Source organism: Scardinius erythrophthalmus (genome assembly GCF_964197995.2).
Source record: "Scardinius erythrophthalmus genome assembly, chromosome: 10".
Classification (NCBI taxonomy): domain Eukaryota; kingdom Metazoa; phylum Chordata; class Actinopteri; order Cypriniformes; family Leuciscidae; genus Scardinius; species Scardinius erythrophthalmus.
In genome coordinates this window covers 26,238,517-26,259,053 of record NC_138230.1, presented here as the reverse complement: position 1 = coordinate 26,259,053, position 20,537 = coordinate 26,238,517, and the positions used below count along the sequence as shown (strand labels likewise).

At 37.5% G+C, this 20,537-nt stretch overlaps 1 protein-coding gene across 1 annotated transcript; it reads right to left on the bottom strand.

Annotated features, from left to right (window-relative positions):
- Positions 1–15,174: 15,174 nt before the first annotated feature.
- cited4a (Cbp/p300-interacting transactivator, with Glu/Asp-rich carboxy-terminal domain, 4a) lies at positions 15,175–19,919 on the bottom strand. Its single transcript, XM_081376155.1, has 2 exons — positions 19,793–19,919; positions 15,175–18,048 (listed from the first exon to the last, which is right to left on the bottom strand). The coding sequence occupies exon 2, from the start codon at positions 18,036–18,038 to the stop codon at positions 17,316–17,318; it is 723 nt and encodes a 240-aa protein (XP_081232281.1). The 5' UTR covers positions 18,039–18,048; positions 19,793–19,919; the 3' UTR covers positions 15,175–17,315.
- Between the last annotated feature and the right edge of the window lie 618 nt (positions 19,920–20,537).

Here is a 20,537-nt window from a genome sequence, read left to right as displayed (position 1 = left end):
TCGTCATTCGCACTAGAATGTATGCATCTATTTACATGTATCAGTACTGCAAACCAACATGTGATTTAAAACTAGCCAGTGACAGCTAAATCTGCAACCATTTTTTGCGCACATTTGATTGCTAAACTATGAAAATCAAAACAAATCTGCGTTTAAAGCTACAGTCTGACATTCCCAATATTTTGTTAACAGGGTTGCAAAAATCGCAATCCTCATTTCAAAAGAAAATAAAACAATTTATATCTAATAGTTTGACCTGAGGTGGATAGACAGCACATTCTGTGACTTATCATTTGTTGAAATTTGTAAAGATAGTACTGTATTCCTGAAGAGCTTGGCAGTAGCAATGCCAAGGTCATGGGTTTGATTCCTGGGGAATTCCCATTGGATGTGCGCACTTTTGAATCTTTGATAGAAGCACTGCTACTTGGGCGGAGTGATTTGCTCGCAGCATCGAGAAGCCCCGTGGTGAGGAGCAGAGAGTTTGCTTTGAGTTGGAGTAAATCACTCCGCAGAAGTAGCAGTGCTTCGCCTTCTGAGAATATAGTTCCCAGTATGGATACGGTTAGAAGATGTCTGTGTCTCATGTGACTTTGTTATTTGTACACGCTGTGACTATACAAATCACAACATGTAAATAGGAAAATGTTGTCGTTATTTTTTCACTTATTGGGAGCAGTATGCTAGCTGGAGCCGTTTACCTCCAGTCTTTGTGCTAAGCTAGGCTAGCGGTGGGTGCGTCAGACAGAGTTACAGCACGCACGGAGATGAAAAGTGTATGGACTTATCTAACTCTGGGGGATACGGTGAATAAGCTAAAGTCCCAAAAAGTCGGTGTGTTCCTTTAAGTAACGTTACATTTATGTGTCGACTAACTCTCATTAGAGTATTAGTAGACTGTCTGCTTAATATCTGCTAACACTTTATTGTGATGGTCCCCCAACAGACATCCTACTGACTATAAGTAGCTTTGCAACTACGTCAACTTATTCTAACCCTAACTTTACCCGTCTACTAATACTGGATTAACACTCTAACACTCTAGTTAGTAGAAATGTAGGTGCAGCATTACTTATAGTCAACAGAATGTGTTAAAGGGACCAAAATAAAGTGAAACCAAAAGTCTAACTAACTGGTTTTCAGTCTGTTAATTTATTTTCTTTTAAGATTAGCGTTTAAGAAAAATTATTTTTGTAGTGTGACAGCCGATAAGACACTGCTACCACAACAGCTGCTCAACTGCTGCCTGTTTCTCAGTCGGGTGGAATAATGTTGCCTTGGAAACAGTTAACATGGCAATTAATATTTTGTCAAGCTGCCACTGTGCTGATTCTTCCAAGGCAGTTTGGGTAACTGATTAAGGACTGTTTCTCATTGAATTTATTTTAGTGCTCATATTAACATGTTACAGTATTCACAGAACCCACTTAAGCAGCGTGGTGCTGCGTAGCAGGAATGTAGCTGAATGTAAAGTTTCAACTGTTTTTGCTAAACTCAACAGAAAATGTGAATATGCAAATCTTTTGGAATATAAGATTTTATGAAGACACATAGTCAAGTCAAGTCACATTTATGTATGTAGAGCTTTATACAATACATATTGTTTCAAACAGCTTTATAGAGATAAACAGTAAAACAGAGATCAATGATGAAAACAGAATTCAGGATCAAACAATTCATTCATTGAAAAAGTAATTTGGTCTTGATGGGTTATTACTAATAATGACACATTCGAACCATTTTTATTAACCCATTTTCTTTATTAGTTAATGTTTGTTTGAACTAGATGTACCGCATCGCGGTACAAAATATGACCGCCGCTCAGGCCTGCACTGGCTTTCCACAAAAATAAATGACGTGGAGTAATTTGGCTGTATTGCTTGTTTATGTATATACCTAAAAAAAGTAGTAGTATGTGCATGTCCGTCTGTGTGTGTGTGTGTGTGTGTGTGTGTGTGTTTGTGTGTGTGTGTGTCTGTGTGTGTGTGTGTGTGTGTGTGTGTGTGTGTGTGTGTGTCTGTGCGTGTATGTATGTGTGCGTACATGTGTGCGCGTGTGTGTTTGTGTGTGTGTGTCTGTGCATGTGGATTTGTATGTGTGTGTATGGGTGTGTGTCTGTGCGTGTGGATGTCAGTGTGTGTGCATGCTTGCGTTTGTTTGTATTCCTGCATGTGTGTGTGTGACAGTATCATCCTAAACCAGCAACCCTTCGCTCAACAGCACCATCTACAGGCCGATGAGTGTACAGTCACTAAATGTGCACTAAATGTAAAAAAAATGAATTTATTTTATACCCCCCCATGGATGAAATTCTACGAAACTTAGCAGAGGATACCCCCAGAGGATGTCAAGTTAATCATACACATGAAATATGGTGCAGTTCTGAACATCTCCACTGAAGATAGTGGCCCCCGTGGACCAAACAAAATTTTTCCGTAGAAGTGTAGTGGGGCTACATGCCCACCAAATTTCATGTTCCCCGGTGCTTCGGTGTCCCTGGTATCGTTGACGAAAAATTTACGGGGGCCCCAGCACGGGGGGGGGGGGGGGGAGTGGCCCCCGGGGACCAAGCGAAATTTTTCCGTAAAAGTCTAGTAGACCAACATACCATAAAAATGTCTTCATCCTCGGTGCCACGGTTCAGGTAGTTATTTAGGAAAAACTGAATTTTTTTGGTTTTGGGGGGGCCCAGCGCGGGGGGGGAGTGGCCCCCGGGGACCAAACGAAATTTTTCCGTAGAAGTGTAGTGGGGCTACATGCCCACCAAATTTCATGTTCCCCGGTGCTTCGGTGTCCCTGGTATCGTTGACGAAAAATTTACGGGGGCCCCAGCGCGGGGGGCGAGTGGCCCCCGGGGACCAAACGAAAATTTTCCGTAAAAGTCTAGTAGACCAACATACCATAAAAATTTCTTCATCCTCGGTGCCACGGTTCAGGTAGTTATTTAGGAAAAACTGCATTTTTTTGGGTTTGGGGGGGCCCAGCGCGGGGGGGGGGAGTGGCCCCCGGGGACCAAACAAAATTTTTCCTTAGAAGTCTAGTGGGGCTACATGCCCACCAAATTTCATGTTCCCCGGTGCTTCGGTGTCCCTGGTATCGTTGACGAAAAATTCAGTAAGGTGACAAAAAAAAAAAAAAAAAAAAACTTTGACAATCCCTATATGACCGCTTTCGCTAGCTACGCTAGCGGCGGTCATAATAAATAGATAATGAAAACAATATATTTGTTATATGTGTAAAATACTATATTAGTATTTTTATAGTTACTTATAAACTTGCAGTTTAGATTGTGTCTCCTTGCCCACATTACATCACAGGCGGGGACACTTGCAATCTTTGTGTAGTCTGCTTGTGAGCGGAGCATGCACAGTATCTCAAGGGGGCTGACTGTGTTCATTGTGAACGTCTTCCGCTGATGATGCTCCAATCCTGCCTGTCCCTTGTCGAGGAGGGTGGCCAGGCTCGCGCCCCTCAAGCATGGGACACACCAAGCCGAATATTTGCATTTTGGAATGCTCGACTAGGATAACATAACAACTGCAGCTGACATTTTATTATTTGTTGCTGTTTTCTAATAACAGTTCCAATTATAAGTTTTATGTTGTTTCTATGATGTAAACAAAGGTCAAAGCTGTTTGGCTCTGCTAGCCTGCTAGCTAACATTACAGTGTTGATGAGTATTTAGCTACGGGGCTCTCGCTTTTGTTAGATTGTTCACTGATCCTTAGAAACTTACCACATGAAACATCCTGTAAAATCCGGGCTTGCAAAGGTTCTGCACAATCCTCTAGTTTGTATACATTCACAGGGTCTGAATCGGGCTCAAACTGACATGGCAAAATTTAAAAAATGTAGGCTATGCCATTGTTAATATTTACTCCTGAGCAGTTGAAACTCGTTGTTATGGTTAGGGATGTGGCATTTCTGGAACATGCTTTGAGCGGTTCGCCAATCACATTACAGTGGGCCAGCTAACCAATCAGAGCACATTTTGTTTTTCGGAAGGAGGGGCTTCATCGAAACAGGAACTAACTAGAGCGGTTGAGGAAGACTGGGAAGAGAGGTGCCGAAATAATATAAAATATGTGAAAAATAATTAGTTTTTTCAACGATCAAGCATGATAACCTAGTACACCCCAAACACAAAATCAAGACTTTGTAAAAGTTTCATAATAGGACCCCTTTAAACATAACCATTTCGGTCAATGATTTAGACCCTCCAAAACTGTTTCAGACAAAAATGAAAATTCATGGTAAATTCCTGATAACCATTTTATAAATATGGCAGTTAATAATCTAAATACTTTTTACACGTCAGAAATGCTGTCGGTGTGAAAGCACAATGTGAACCTGCTTTTGCAGTCATGCTGTGGTGCCACTTGTTTTGTGCAGTCACCTGTCTACATACACATGTATGACACTGGCTGAATGAGTCAACAGAGAGAGAAATGGAAAGCCGTCTGAGAGACAGGGTGGAGACAAGCAGAGCAGTCAGTGCCAGCACAGGACAGAGACTGTCTTCATTTTGACATGATTTGTGTGTTGTGGGGAAATGTACGGTAACACTGAGATATTACAGCTGTTTGTACATGTCTGCATGTTGATGATCAGCATCAGAGGTAATATGGCTTACGGCATTCTTTGAAAAGCTTGTATGACTAAGATTAAAAGAATCTGATTTGCATTTCATGAAATTATTATGGGTCCAAGCACTTAACTCTATCGTGTTTGCATTGATTTTCTTCTTCTTCTTCTTCTTCTTCTTCTTCTTCTTCTTCTTCTTCTTCTTCTTCTTCTTCTTCTTCTTCTTCTTCTTCTTCTTCTTCTTCTTCTTTTTCCTTATTTTTCTGCCATTAAAGTGTATGGCCGTCAGAGACTATATATCGTGGAGACTCCAAAAGTGGCAGGATGGTCCCAATTGTGCACCGCTACTCTGACACATAAACACACATCCGTTCAACACTAGGTGGAATCGAATCATTGCAAAGTTATAAGTTAATTAATTGATCCGGCAACAATAATTTTTATGAGTTGACCTATATCTGCTGAACGCAATGTCCAAGCTTAACGAAACTTGACAAAAGGGCATTCTGAGGAAGCACACCAAGTTTCATAAAACTCTGCCAACAACAGGGGGCCCAACAACAAAAAAACTTTCATAAATATGCAACCGTATGATCCATGAAGTTGAAAATTGGTATGCATCTTCTTTGGTGGTTGCCCTAACATATCATGTAATATGACTTGGCTACTTAGAAAATATGGCAGCTAGCATCCAATCACATTTCAGTGACTAATAACATCAAATCTGAATGGCCTACCATTCCAAAAATGTATATATTTGTACATCTTGTGAAAATGAATATGTGTCCCGTGTCTGGTATGACCCATTATGACTATTATGGTATATCTTGTTTGCACAAAGTCCAAACTTCTAAAAACTTTGTACATATTGAGCAAACATGCTTAGTTTCACAAATTTACAATGCTCGGGAGGATAACAGTAAAATTCTATCAGCCATTTCAACTGAAAGATGAAAACTTTGATATTAATGTTGCCATATATGGAGCCACTGGATAAGGAATATTTTAAGCCTCATCATTTTCTTTCATTTAAAGATGGTCTTTGTTATAAAAAACACATCACAACATACATTTAAATTGGAACGCTTATCATTCACATGGACCGTTAGTGCTTAGACCCCAATGATTTGCCCCAATGATTTGTCGGCTATATTTTATATAGGGGGGGTATTTTGACTATTAGCATAATCTGGTTCACTTCGCAACCTATTATTACCAAGAAAGCCTGCTTAGACATGAAAAGATTGTTTGACAAGCATGCAAAGTGAACAACTATAGATTTTTTGTTGTTGTTGTTGTGACATTTAGTGTTGGGTTTATCTAAAATGCAAATTCAGTCAGAATTAAGTACCATCCAAAAGTAATAAGTACCACTTATTTTGCAGATATAACTAAAACAAACAAACAAACAAACAAACAAACAAACAAACAAAACAAGCACAACATAGAAATCTAGTTCACTTGCTACTTTACCTTGAACACCACTCTGACTTTGTGAAAAAGAAGTATTACTGTATTTACTGTATTACTGAACTTAACTGTATTGAACTTGCACCTGTAATGTACTTGAAATCTTAAAAGTATATTTTTTAAAAATGGTTCTATTCAGTGGGTCAAACAGTAAAGATCCTGAGTCCAAAATATTTGTATTCGTCATTTGGTGGCTATGATTTGTCAAAACACCTCTTAAAATGCTTACTACGGATGCAAAAAGCGCAGAAAATCAAACTCGATCCGTTTTTTTTATGGTTTATATTATTTACAAATAATTTAAAGTTTTGGAGGCAGTGTGTAAACGTTATTGACACAACATGAGGTTGTATTTATTTTTTAACGTGCAATAATTTCGGACTCAGTGTGCAAGGGCCTTAACCATGACTTTGTTTACAGGACTTGTTTACAGGAGTTTATATACCCGGACTCTAGGAACTTGCGTACATTTTAAAAGTAAAGTTACATGTTTGTGAATGTTGGTTGCACCACATGATTTTTTTTGACATGCCACATGACTTTTCAAAAAGTTTTCAAGTATTTATTATTTGAAAAAAAAAAAAATGCATCTTATTTTTTTTTCTAACAAATAATAAAAATATTATGCCACATTTAAAGTTAAGAATTTCTTTCTTGAAGAGGCATCATATATAATCTGATTTATGTGCTATACTAGGCTATATCCTGTATTGTACTATTGTTGTATTGTAAAGCATCCTTGAGCTGGTAGAAAGGCGCTACATAAAATAAACATATTATTGTATATGTGAATAACATTTTTATTTGTAATTAATTATATCCAGACAAAACAATAATAATAAAAAAACGAGTCAAGTCACATTTATTTATATAGCGCTTTTTACAGTAAAGATTGTTTCAAAGCAGCTTTACAGAGATAACAGGAAAATAATGCAAAGAAGTTTCTTTCCTGAAGAAAATAACTTCACAGTCCAGCTTAAGTAAGTTGAGTGATGTTTCATTTTTGTTTTAAAAAAGTTATTAATTAAGTTCATTTATATATATTTAGCCACTCTGGAGTAAACCGTGATGTCATCGTCCGGCTCAGTTCAGTATTAATACTGAAGTTCAGTTCAATAGTGTCAATGCAGGCAGATCAATATTATTGTTGAATATTAAATTAAATGTTACATTTAATGTCCCAAACTAAGCAAGCCAAGCCAATGGCAACAAATGTGGAAAAAGGTGACAGCGGCAACCTTGGGAGAACCCAGGCTCAGTCGGGGGGCCAGTTCTCCTCTGGCCAATGAACGGACAGTGTATGATTATGATTCAGGCAGCATTATAGATAAGAAGTCAGATTGGTTTGGAACAATCAGAATATTATCCAGTTCCATTTGGATGAAGATCGGAGTCACGCCGGTATGGAGATGGGTTTGTCGTGTCGATGAGGCCTTCACAGCCCTTACGAAAAAGAAGTTTATTCAAGTGTTCTATTAGTATACTTCTTTTAAACTAAAAATAAGAAAGTATACTTTCAGTCTACTTTTTATATACTTCTCAGAAATATACTTTATGTACTTCTCAGAAATATACTTCAAATTCCACTTAAGTGTATTTGACTTATACTGAGAGAAAAGTCCAAGTATATTTAGCCTATACTTGTTGATCAATATATACTTAAAAGTATAATTAAGTATTCTAAGTATTTTTGGCTTGTACTTGTGTTTACTATTTTAATTGAGTAGCTTATTAAATACTTTTTTAAAAACATAATATTACACAGCGTCTTATAAACTAACATGTCTAGCTTTATATAACAAAGTTTCGGGTGGAATAGCTTATAGAGTAAATAAAATAAGCATGGAAAATAAGTTTATTCAAGTGTTAGTATACTTCTTTTAAACTAAAAAGAAGAAAGCATACTTTCAGTCTACATTTTATATACTTCTCAAAAATATACTTAAATACACTTAAGTGTACTTGACTTATACTGAGAGAAAAGTTCAAGTACTGTATATTTGGCCTCTACTTGTACTCAATCTTTTGATCGAGATATACTTAAAATTTTAATTATTCAAAGTATACTTGGCTTGTAGTTGTGTTAACTCTTTTGATCGAGTAGCCAATTAAATATACTTTTTTACATTGTTTTTCATATAGTCTTATGAAACTTTGTTTGAAAATATTGATTAAAATGTTGATATAGAACAGATATGTTTCTAATTCTGCGTATCTGAATTTTTGTGTAGGCTAGTCCACTGGTAGTGTACATATTTACTTTAATTCAACTTTTCCCCACCAGTGACTGAATTTTCCAGCTATCCATGTTTTCACTGGTATACGGTAGGGAGCGCTATGACACATCTTCTAGTACAGAATCTCTGGATCAAAACACAGGAGAAGAAGAAGCTGAACCATGTGATAGAAGATTGCTCACTCAAATGTAAAATAATGTGATCATCAAACATTAAACAGCTTGTAAATCAAAACTGCTTAATGTTTCCAAATGAAATGAACCGTAGGCCTAACCCATGAAGAGAAAACGACTGTGAATCTTTGGGGGTGTTGGACTCCACCTACTCCACCTGTGTTTTGATCATCGTTCTGGATCTGATCAAGGCATAGTCTTTGACAAATATGTGATTTTCTCAACTATTTTCTCAACATTTTAACAAAATGTTGCCTTTCTTTATGAAACTTACTGACATTCAAGTGTTGATAAAAAAGGATGAAGCTAATAAAATGTTTTTAAAATTAAAGTAGAGTTAAAGGTATTTTTCAAGTATAAAAAATAACATTTGAACATAGTAGTATACTGTAGGCCTACTGCAACTGCAAAAATTGTATATAAATAGTAAACTGTAAGTATAATGTTAAGTTCACTTAAAGAAAACTTGTAGAATAAAACTACTTAACTAGTAGTTTACTGAGAGTACATTAAAAGAAAACTTGTAGAATAAAACTACTAATCTAGTAGTTTACTGAGAGTACACTAAAAGAGTAAAAATAATATATAAATGGTAGCCTGGTTAACACCAGACCCTTCTCAGTGAGTGTAGGGTCTGGAGAAGCTATGTAGACAAATCATTTCCAAAGGGGCGTCACCAACCGACGTAGCTCAAATTCCTCTGGGCGCAATTGGATAGAACCAATCAGAATGATGAAGCACTGTAAACCCAGATTTTGTTTCTAATTAAACTTACGAGTAATCATTACTTATTCTTTTATGTTTAGTAAAAACCTGCTATCATTACTAAACAACATTAGTTGTTTGTACTATTTAGCTGAAAGATTCATTGCACTAATCATGTTAAGCTGAGATAATGTTAAGCTTCTGTAAGGGAGGGGCGTGGCCTATTTAAAAAGGTGACAGTGCGCAGAGTGTGCCATTGCAAGATTGAACCGAAGTCGAACATTACCAGCTTAACTTATTACTAAACAGACTGACTTTATTTCTATCAGACGTCTACAAAATATCTACTTGAGAATCAACAGAGGTTTAGATGTTGATTATTTATTGTTTCATTTGTAGTCACCATGATGGTGAAAGGTGTTGGCATTAGTTGGGCTCTAGCCTTTGATATTTAAACATTATATTTTCTCTGGCTGCTATAACTGTGAGTTTAAAAGGCACAATAGTTATAGCAAAAAGCTAAGAGTAATGTGATCTATAAATCTCCTTCAGCGTTGCTGCACTGATGGCATCATGTAAATCACTCCTCAAACATTTATGATTGGTGTCAAAATGGTAAACTATAAGTATGATGTTAAGTTCACTTAAGAATACTACTAGTTTAGTAGTTTTATACTACAAGATTTCTTTTAATGTACTCTCAGTAAACTACTAGTTTATTATTTTTACTCTTTTAGTGTACTCTAAGTAAACTTGTAGTATAAAACTACTAAACTAGTAGTTTACTGAGAGTACACTAAAAGAAAATAATATATAAATGGTAAACTATAAGCATGATGTTAAGTTCACTTAAAGAAAACTTGTAGTATAAAACTATCAAACTAGTAGTTTACTGAGAGTACATTAAAAGAAAACTAGTTGTGCACTTGAAGTTTACTACTGTTACACTTATAGTACACTTAAACATATACTTTTATATACTTCAAGTGGGCCAATTTAGTCCCAAGCGGTATTAAAATAGTACACTTACAAGTTTACTACTATATTTAGCATGCCAAATATCTCACGGGCGTCGGCGATTCTCTCAGATTGCGTCTTTGCTCATTCACCCTGCGTGATTGCCACTCGCGTGAACGAGCACCGATTTGCCTGTGATTTCGGGCATTTGTCGGCGATTTCTCAAAATTTGTCGGCGAGCCAAAATCGGGGCTAAAATCGTGCAGTCTGAACTCGACATAAGTGTTTTGAAAGTAGCTTACCGCGGACTCTACACTTTCTCATCTCTCTCCCGATCCTCCTCACTATCCTCATCATCACAAGAGCTGATGAAGGTCAGAAAACATATATTTTGACATAGTTTACAGTGTCTGCTTTAAGGGCCTGTTTCTATTGTTTCACGCTATTTCTCTGCACATTCCTTGCGTTTCTTCTCCATCTTGCTGACTATTTTGACAGATACACACTGACACTGCTGCCCGCTCGCTCACTCGTTTAAAGTTGTGAATTGGGCCAGCTCGGTGTCAATCAAGAATAGAGCCAATGGGCCGCTGATCTACATGTTTCATGGGCTGGTCTGTCAGAAACGAAAAAAAAAAAAACTAACACTGACTTTTTTTTGACCAATGCATTACACCGGCACAAACTGCGCCGCCAATTAAGCAAAACAAAACAAAACGAATGGGCCGCCGATGTACACATTTTATGGGCCGTTAAAAAAATACAATAAAAATAATAATAAAAAGTATGTATGAGTATGAGATGTATCGGCCCAAAAAGCACGTCGGCCCACCGGGAAAATGCCCGGTATGCCCAATGGCCAGTCCAGCCATGTGTTATAGGAAGTGTTCCCGGTTCCGGCTGACCAAATTTATGCAGCCTAATAATCATTTAACTGATTTGAATAATAAGAATGTATAATTTTTTATGTGTATGGCAGGTTAAAGAGATTTGTTTTTAGTCTAGATTTAAACTGACAGAGTGTGTCTGCTTCCCAGACAATGTTAGGAAGACTGTTCCAGAGTTTAGGTGCTAAATAGGAAAAGGATCTACCGCCAGAAGTCGATTTTGATATTCTAGGTATTATCAACTGGACCGAGTTTTGAGTTCGCAATAGACGTTTAAGGTTTTTCTGTATACAAAAACGTCTAGTTTTGTTTTCTTCCAGTTGAGCTCCATTTTTTGGGCTGCTCTCTTAAGGGCCAGAGTGTGCTTGTTGTACCACGGCATTGGACTATTTTCTTTAATCAGCACAAAGAGCAACTGTGTCTAAAGTGCTGGAAAAGAGAGAGACAAAAGTTTCTGTCGCAATATCAAATTATTCTAAGCTATCTGCGATGCTGAGGAGATGAAACTGATCAGGAATATTATTAATAAAGCAATCTTTAGTGGCAGAAGTGATAGTTCTAACATATTTGTAACACGGAGTCAGCTTTGCAACCTTGGCTAAATGGAGTATACACAAGACTAGATAATTATCTGAGATGTCATTGCTCTGCAGCAGAATTTTAACGCCATTAGCATTGATTCCATGTGACAATATTATATCTAAAGTATGATTATGACAATGAGTGGGTCCTTACACATGTTGTCTAACTCCAATAGAGTTCAGAATGTCTCTAAATGCCAATCCCAAAGCGTCTTTTTCGTTATCTACATGTATAAAATCACCAACAATTAGGACTTTATCTGCAGCCAGAACTAACTCTGATAAAAAACAACAAATTATTTGATAAAGTCTGTATTGTGCCCTGGTGGCCTGTATACAAATGTCAAGCGTGATTTATCATTTACACTAGATAGTGTTACATTAAGCACTAACACTTCAAAATAATCATATTTGAAACTAGACTTCTCAGTAATTCTGAAGATATTACTATAGATTACAGCAACACCTCCCCCTTTTCCTTTCAGACGTGGCTCGTTTTTATAACAGTAATCTTGGGGAGTGGACTCTTTAAAGTAATGTAATTGTCTGGTTTTAGTCAGGTTTCTGTCAGACACAACATGTCTAGGTTATAGTCTGTAATCATATCATTAACAATAAGTGCTTTTGAAGTAAGGGATCGAATATTCAGTTACCCGAGCTTTATCATTTGTTGAACATCGATCACATTTTTACCCTTAGATAGGTTTGGGAGTTTTTTGTATTTCCTAATTCGGGGAACAGACACAGTCTCTATATGATGATATCTAGGTGAAAAAGTCTCTATGTGATGGGATTTATCTGACATCAGTGCCGTGAGACAGCTAGCAGATGGTCGGTTTTGCCAGTCTGTCTGCTTCCTGACTTAAGCCCCAATTCATGTTTGAGCTCTAAGACTATATGCCATATTACTAGAGAGAAGAGCGGCACCATCCCAGGAGGGATGAATACCATCTCTTTTCAACAGGTCAGGTCTGCCCCAAAAACTTTTCCAATTGTCTATGAATTCTGTATTATTTTGCGGACACCACTTAGACAGCCAGCCATTGAGTGAGGACAGTCTACTAAGTATTTCATCACTCCGGCGAACAGGAAGGGAGCCAGAGCAAATTACAGTGCCTGACATTGTACTTGCGAGTTCACACACCTCTTTAACGTTAATTTTAGTGATCTCCGACTGGCGAACATCATTAGTGCCGACGTGAATAATAATCTTAGATAATTTACGATTAGCAGTAGCCAGCACTTTTAAATTTGCTTTGATGTCAGGCGCTCTTGCTCCCGGCAAACATGTGACTATGGTGGCTGGTGTCTCTATTTTCACGTTCCGTGTAATAGAATCACCAATAACTAAGGCACATTCAGTAGGATTCTCAGTGGGTGTTTCACTGAGTGGGGAGAACCTGTTTAATGTTGTAATCGGAATCGAAGAGCGGTGTTTTGTCCCACGACTACAGTGTCTCACAGTCACCCAGTTGCCCTGCTGCACGGGTTCTTCAGCTGGAACGGAACAATGTACACAGTTCACTAAGCTAGTTGCATCCAAAGCAGTATCTAAAGCCCTTGAATTCTTGCTATCCTCGATTAAAGTTTGGATGCGTGTCTCTAGTTCTGAAATCTTCTCTGTCAGCCTGACTATCTCCCTGCATTTATCACATGTGTAGTCCTCACCGCTGACAGAGAAGGCTATACTATACTACACAAAGTGGAAGTGACAATAACAGGAGACATTACTCACCGTGTTTGTTGACTGATCCTACTCACCACAGTGTTGTTTGATGGACTCGTAAAGGTGTGAGCGTGCACGAGACGGCAAGCACGGATGGCAGGCTAGAGAGATACTAGCGTGTTGTGCTAGCGATAACAATTTAGATAAACGCTAGCGATGTCAGTTAATGTGATAGGCAATATTAATATCTAATATGTGTTGATGAGTAAGTTATATTTAGCAATATAAACAAAAGGAATGATAGTAAATAGAGCAATTCAAAGTAGAAAGCTATACAGAGCATACAGACGCAAACCAGCAGCAAGGCAGACAGGAGCAATCGATCAGCGTGTAAGTGTCTGCTAAATGACTACTTACATTATGTAGTAACATTTGCTTTAACATGCTATCAAATGGCTATCTAGAATTATTCATTTCAGTCATATCTAAATTCAAAGAGCTCAGGCTAAAATACTTACGCTGTTATAGATGAGTCTGGTTTGAGGAAGGTGCCAGACAGTGACATTTCATGGCTGTGACTGGAGACTGCATTTTGGTGAACATGCAGTGTGGATATGCAATCATTCAGTGATACATAGCTCTGATAAATATCCACTTTATACATATGGATTTTGGTGTTTATAGTTACAAGATGTCCTGTTTTAACATGAATGCAGGGTAATGTAGAAAAGCACTGGCTAATATTGGTTTGGTGAATATTATATTACAGTGTGTTCTGTCCATATCCACTGTCTGGTAACAGGTTTAAGCCCATCCCTGTTTTATGGATTTTATGTGTGTTCAGTGTGTTTGAGACAGAACAAAGCAACAGACTGTGAGCAATTGTCCGTCAGATGAGACGCTCAGACCCGATCCCACTGAGTAAGACAGATTAGATCATCGGCTATGGAACATCCACTCTCGGATAAAAGAAATGCTCTAAAATCTAAAGAGGTCTCTAAAGAGGACCTGTAAATAAGACACATGGAAAGATGGAAATAAAGCAAAACACTTGAACATACCAAGAGAATTTTCAATGAATTGATGTCTTAAATAAATCAGACGGTGCCTGCCTTATAATTCCAATGTTTTCTATTGATTTATGTACTGAGAATGGTAAGGATTATTTTAATATGGAAATTGTGCACTAATTTGACTGGAAACATTCACACAGTCATAGTGTTTGGGAATGACAATTATATTTACTAACAGGTTTGATTCTTGCCAGATTGTTGTCTTGTTTGTAAACAGTTGAAGTTCACTTTTCACAATGAACGATGGCACTTTCTACCTGCTGCCATCCTTGCTGAAAAACCCAGCATAAATCAGCATGAATTCCATGTTGGTCCAGCTGGTTTATTCTGTTTAGATGCGGTATAGTGCTGGTCTTGCATAGTCCTGCTGTTCTCAAACAAAAATGAGGTGATGGAGCTGGTACAGCAAACCAGAAACCTGATAATGCTGGTGACCAGCAATGCTGAATTTTTCAGCAGGGATGTTGGTTGCTTAAATATCTACATTTTTCTTTTTTTAAAGGTGGCCTATCTCATATACTGTCTCTGCTTTTGATCTGTGCCAGTTCCATTCAGAAACTAATATCTTGAGAGTATTTATATATAAAAAAATAAAAATGATATATATATATATATATATATACATATATATATATATATATATATATATATATATATATATATATATATATATATATATATATATATATATATTCCATTGTATGTTTTAACCATCACCTTTTTCCAGTTATTGTGTCTGCTCAGAAACTGTGAATTTGTACCATCTTGTGATTGGCAGTTTGTCACCATCAAAATTAAATTACACATACAATGACACTCAATGAAACTACTTCTTTAAATAAATATTTTATTTTCAATGAAAATAAATACATTTTCTTAAGATAGAATCAACAACATTTAAAAAAAGCATTTGTGGGGGCATGGCGACAGTTCATGACAGCACACAGTTTGGAAGAAAACATACAATCTCACCTGCAGGGAACATTCTGCGGGGTGGTTTGTGATTACGATATACAGACTGACAGGCTCAAGTAGCTTCAGGTTGAAATTGACATATTCCCTCCTTTTATTTTTTAACAAAAAGACTGGATCGCGGGGAATGTGAAAAATCATTAAATCATCAAATAATATTCTACAAATCATTAGATGTTTCTGTTGCTAGACGTGGTTTGTCTATAATTATCCAAGACTCACAAATTACAGAATAAGCATACTAGGGAAGACATTCCAGTCTCTACAGATACAAGAAATACAGCTGACAAAATCAAAGTCTGAAACTGAATTTCCCATTTCGTATGCATCAAAGACTAAAACAATTAGCCAAGTTGGAGTTGTAAGACACATAATATGACCCATTAGGTTTTCTTGCTTGTGCTTTTTTTATTTGCTGTCAACTGTTCACAATCCCAAGCTGTACGTACAGCAATTATCCAAGCCAGGGCGGGTAAAGCCGAGGGAGTTGAGCCCAGCTCTGGTGGAACAGATTAACCTACTACTACTGTATTCTGTGCTATTTCCATACCAACCCAACCCCCACAGTATTTAACACAAGAACTACCAACATAACGACACAGGAAGTTCTCAAACCCAGCAGGGCAGCCGTTCCCAACTCTTCATTACACCCTGAGCGATAGCAAGCAAATGAACATGTCCATTTTGTAATTATCAGGCCATCTGAGATGACTGATCATTCTGACCTCAATTAAGAAGAAGGTTGTAAGTGTAATTTAAATGTAATCAAGTTTAAACCTGCAGTGTTCGGGCAGCGAAGAGGGAAACAACATTTTGTGCTGGTTTGTAAGGTTGGCTTTAACACACATCAGGAAACCAGTGCTGTGGTTAGTGGTTGTTTCAAACAATAGTTAACCAATTGACATTCAGGCTAATTTGGAAACAAGTGAAAGGTTTAATTCTTTATGCAGCATGTGGCTTAATGAATATTGTGGTCCATGTTCCATGTTCACTGCAATAAGGAGCATAAGAGCAAACAGGAAGCCACTTTTTGAATCATATAAAGACAGCAGTTTCTTCCTCATTCCATGGATCAAGGTAGGAATGTCTACAGTGAATATTCATCAGTATCTGTGTAAAAAACTATAAGGCAGTTTTACAGTTCAGACTCATCAGCAGGGAGCACAGGCTCAGCATTTAGCAAGGGAGGCTACAAAACATTCCACCATTTTCTAGGCAAGTTTATCTAGCACAGAAATATTCCTGAAAGCATCAAGACATATCCTATACGCAAGACACTCATTTAGGGTCTAATTCAGTCAGATAAAGCAACAACAAAAAAGTGTTAAATGTGACAAATGTTTACCGTAGGAAATCATCTTTAAAATTTTGAATAGCTGTAGAAAGAAAATGACCGAAGGGACAGTGTAACACTGCGCACAAAGAATGTTTCATACCTAACCGCTACCACCTCACACCCCCTTACCATTTCAAATATCATTAAGAGCTACTGGAAAAATCAACCCATTTTGAAGTACCAGCCTTCATTTCCCACTCATTCAAACAATTTTTATCACAAGTCTTGGGGCTAGTTTGAGAAAAGGCAAGTCTATATCACCACAGATAATGTTTGCTTTTTGGTAGGTGTCATACATAAATACATTTCTAAATGCTATTGATTCTAGTTGCCCCTGAGGAGGCAAAGCAGTTTCTGCAAAGTTCCAAGCAGACTTCATTTTCAACCATGTGAAGTTACATTCAACCCTGGGACACTCAGTCACCATTAATCCAGGATGACCAATGGGGCAAGACAAGACCTGCTCACCAAAGCCACACTTGTGCCCAGTTCTTCAAAGACTGAAGACCATCCAGAAGTCTTTTCCCTCATTGAAAGCAAAAAGTGTGCACTACAACATGCATAGTACAGCTTCACAGATACAGAGAACCTGGTTGTTTTAGCCTTTCTCATCTTGCCCCAGCTTTTTCTTGATGACCAAGTCTTTCTTTGATTTAAGGACCAGAAGCAGGATTTTAGCAGCTGACAGTGCTTGGTTGCTGCTTGCACACAAAGTCTGAGATGAAATCAAACTCGTTTTGTCCGAGGTAAAGCTCAGGAAGCTCTTGAACCCGGTCCAGCCCGAGTTCCAACACCAAGGATGTCAGAACCTCCTCATCAATCAAGTCTATGTCCATGACATTGAGGCCCAATGTTGGCCCGCCCATCCCCATCTGCATGCTTGCTAACTGAGCAGGACCCATTCTGTGCTGGACATTTCCCACGTGATGCCCATTCATTGGACCGTACGGGTGCCCGTGGTACTGGGTATTGAGTTTCTGAAGATGCATGCTCGCCATAAGCTGCTGAGATGCTGTAAGGCCTCCTCCACCCATATACTGCTGTGGGTGCTGGTTCTGCGGGTGCATATGATGGTGCTGGGTTTGAGGGTGACCTTGCGGTTGCTGATTCGGACCTCCATACATCATATTGGCTGGCTGCATTTGGTGGGGGTGTCCACCACTTATCTGGCCGTTAACCTGACCGTTCATGACGCCATTCATCACATTCCTCTGCCTCATGGCCGCCTCCATGGAGCTCTGGGGCCCCCTGCTGTAGTGCATGAGCTGCCCATTGGGAAGGGTCCTCAGACTGGGCTGGTGTCCGTGCACAGAAGGGCCGTTCATTCCCATGCGATACCCATGCAGGCCTCCGCCAGCAGAGCCGTGGGTCATTGGCATCATCATGTGTTCAGCCATGCCTTTTCAACTGCAGAGAAATAAGAAGAATAGCACATATTCAAGCAACCTTTCAGTATCAGCTGATAAACACTTTCAGTTTCTGGAAAACTATCAGTATAAAACATCTGTGGAGCAAACAATATTATTTGGCTAAACAATTGTTACTTTTATGACCAGTCTCACATGCTTCTTAATCAAATTTAATCAACTTTCACTGATTGCAGTCAGTCCACTGTAAAAATAATAATAAACACTTTTCTTAATCAGTATTCATGATTTGTTTTCAGAAATTAAATATTTAATAAAGTTTATTTTTCCTACCCTGTTGACAATTTTTTTAAAATTATTATTATTATTATTATTATTTTAATTTTCTTTTTATGTGTTATGCTTAATTCAACACAATTAAGTACGGGTTATGGTTACAAGTAAGCAAATGTATCTTACTAATTAAAATATTTTCCACCACATATTTTGACACAGCATCCTAAAACCCATTGTGGTTGCCAGCTTAAACAATGCAGATATATTATTAATTGAGCCCTTAGCAGAAGAAATATAGCAGTAAGGAGCACCAAGGAGCTGTCAGGAGAATCAAAACAATAACAGGCAGGGAGGTGGACAAAGTGTTCAGCAAACAAAGCCAACCTACTGTGAGCAAGAGATAATGACAGAATGTATGATTGATTGTATCTACTCAAACGACAGGGTTGAGTTTATAGTTTTGAAAATGTATATTATATTGAACAACATTTGAAGTGCAATGCAATTATATGAGGTATTAATCTGTAGGCATATATCAGTTGGTTATACTCTCTAGATGAAGCAAATATATAATCATAACATTTTGAGATAAAAGGTATAATTAATTAATCGTTCCAATTCATACAGTTGACAGCATGCAGATGATTGATTCTTTTTTTTTTTTTTTTTTTTTTTGGAAAACCCTCAGTCCTATTCATTGTCAAGAAAATGTCCTGTCTGGTGTTCTTGTCTCTCATCTCTTAATTCAATAGCTTCAGGAGTGGATCAGAACATGTTTAACAGTTACTAACACATTTTTAGAAGTGCACAGTTATGTCTATGTCATAATTTGGGATATAAATAAGAGATAAACAACAATGTCGTATGGGGTCTATAGGGCACCTCTTTCTTTCTCTCTCTCTCTCTCTCTCTCTCTCTCTCTCTCTCTCTCTCTCTCTCTCTCTCTCTCTCTCTGTCTGTCTGTCTAAAACAAAGAATTTCTCCTATTCTTTCTACTAAGATTAAATATTTCTTTAAATAAAATATAGGCTACAGACTTTCACAATCCCTGTTAGACCACAGTGAAACTTTCATTAAACATCAGCATAGACTACTTAATTTACTGTATTTAGAGAAAAGTTAAAACGTCTCATACACTCATTTAATTTAATGTTCAGTTAAAGCTCTGCATAGCGATATTGCACTCCTTTTTTAAAGAACATTTAAATTCTGACACTAAAGTATTATTAGTATATTATCTAATGATATATTGCCATGCATAGTGCGCATTATTTTCTGAAAAAAAAAAAGTCATACTAGAGTAACGTGTTTTGACATCTAAGAACACTTACAAACCAGAACAGAAATAAAAGCACACTTAACCTATCCAACCATATGTTCAACCATACACATATTTAAATAGCCTATCGCTAATAGGTACATGCTGATTTCATGGATTTCATTTACAAAAAGAACAAAAGGTCCAGCCTACTCGTTATCACAGTGATCTTTATATAAAAAGCACATACCGTCAAATAAATCCTGTTCTTGTAAAGATGCTCTTTCGTGTTATCAGTCTCTGTAAAGCAGCGCAGGTATCTCCAGAGGCTGTACTCAGATCTGAACAAACTGCTGCTGCTGAGCGCTTTCTGGGTCAGCACAAGGATTACACACACATACATAAAGAAGACCAGTGAGAGGGGCGGAGCAACATGAACCCCGCCTCTCCTCTGCTGTGATTGGCTCTTCCTCTAATCACAGACGTCACTGGCCAATTACTCACATGGCCTTCAGTGTTATGTGCACTGGCCAAACTCTTTAGCAATTACTCATAAACTAAAACACAACTCATAAGTGCTGCTTGTTGTTTAAACATGTTCATTTCATAAAGGAAAATTGATATTGGTAGTTTCACTTTTTTTTTAAACCATACATTTAGGCCATCTCTCGCTTTTTCACCTGTGGCATTTTATAATTTGAAGATACTAACAACTGTGCAGTAAAATATTTATTTTATTTATTTATATGTCATATAGAATTCTGTATTATATTATAGATTTTTAAAGGATAGGCTACTACATTTTACTGAAGAGGAAGTGCCCAACTCATACAGGTACTTTTGGTTTGACCTCTTTTATTTTTCATCTGTGTAGTATTCTTATCCAATGTATCTCAACAGAAATGGACATAAAGCAGGTCACAGCTTTTCACTCTTATGTAAATGGCATATTTACCATTTTAAAGAGAGAGACAGACTTCGAGAAGAAAGAAAAC

What these genes read in the sequence shown, in the direction of transcription:
- cited4a (XM_081376155.1), bottom strand. Translation starts at nt 18,038, where the DNA reads ATGGCTGAACACATGATGATGCCAATGACCCACGGCTCTGCTGGCGGA.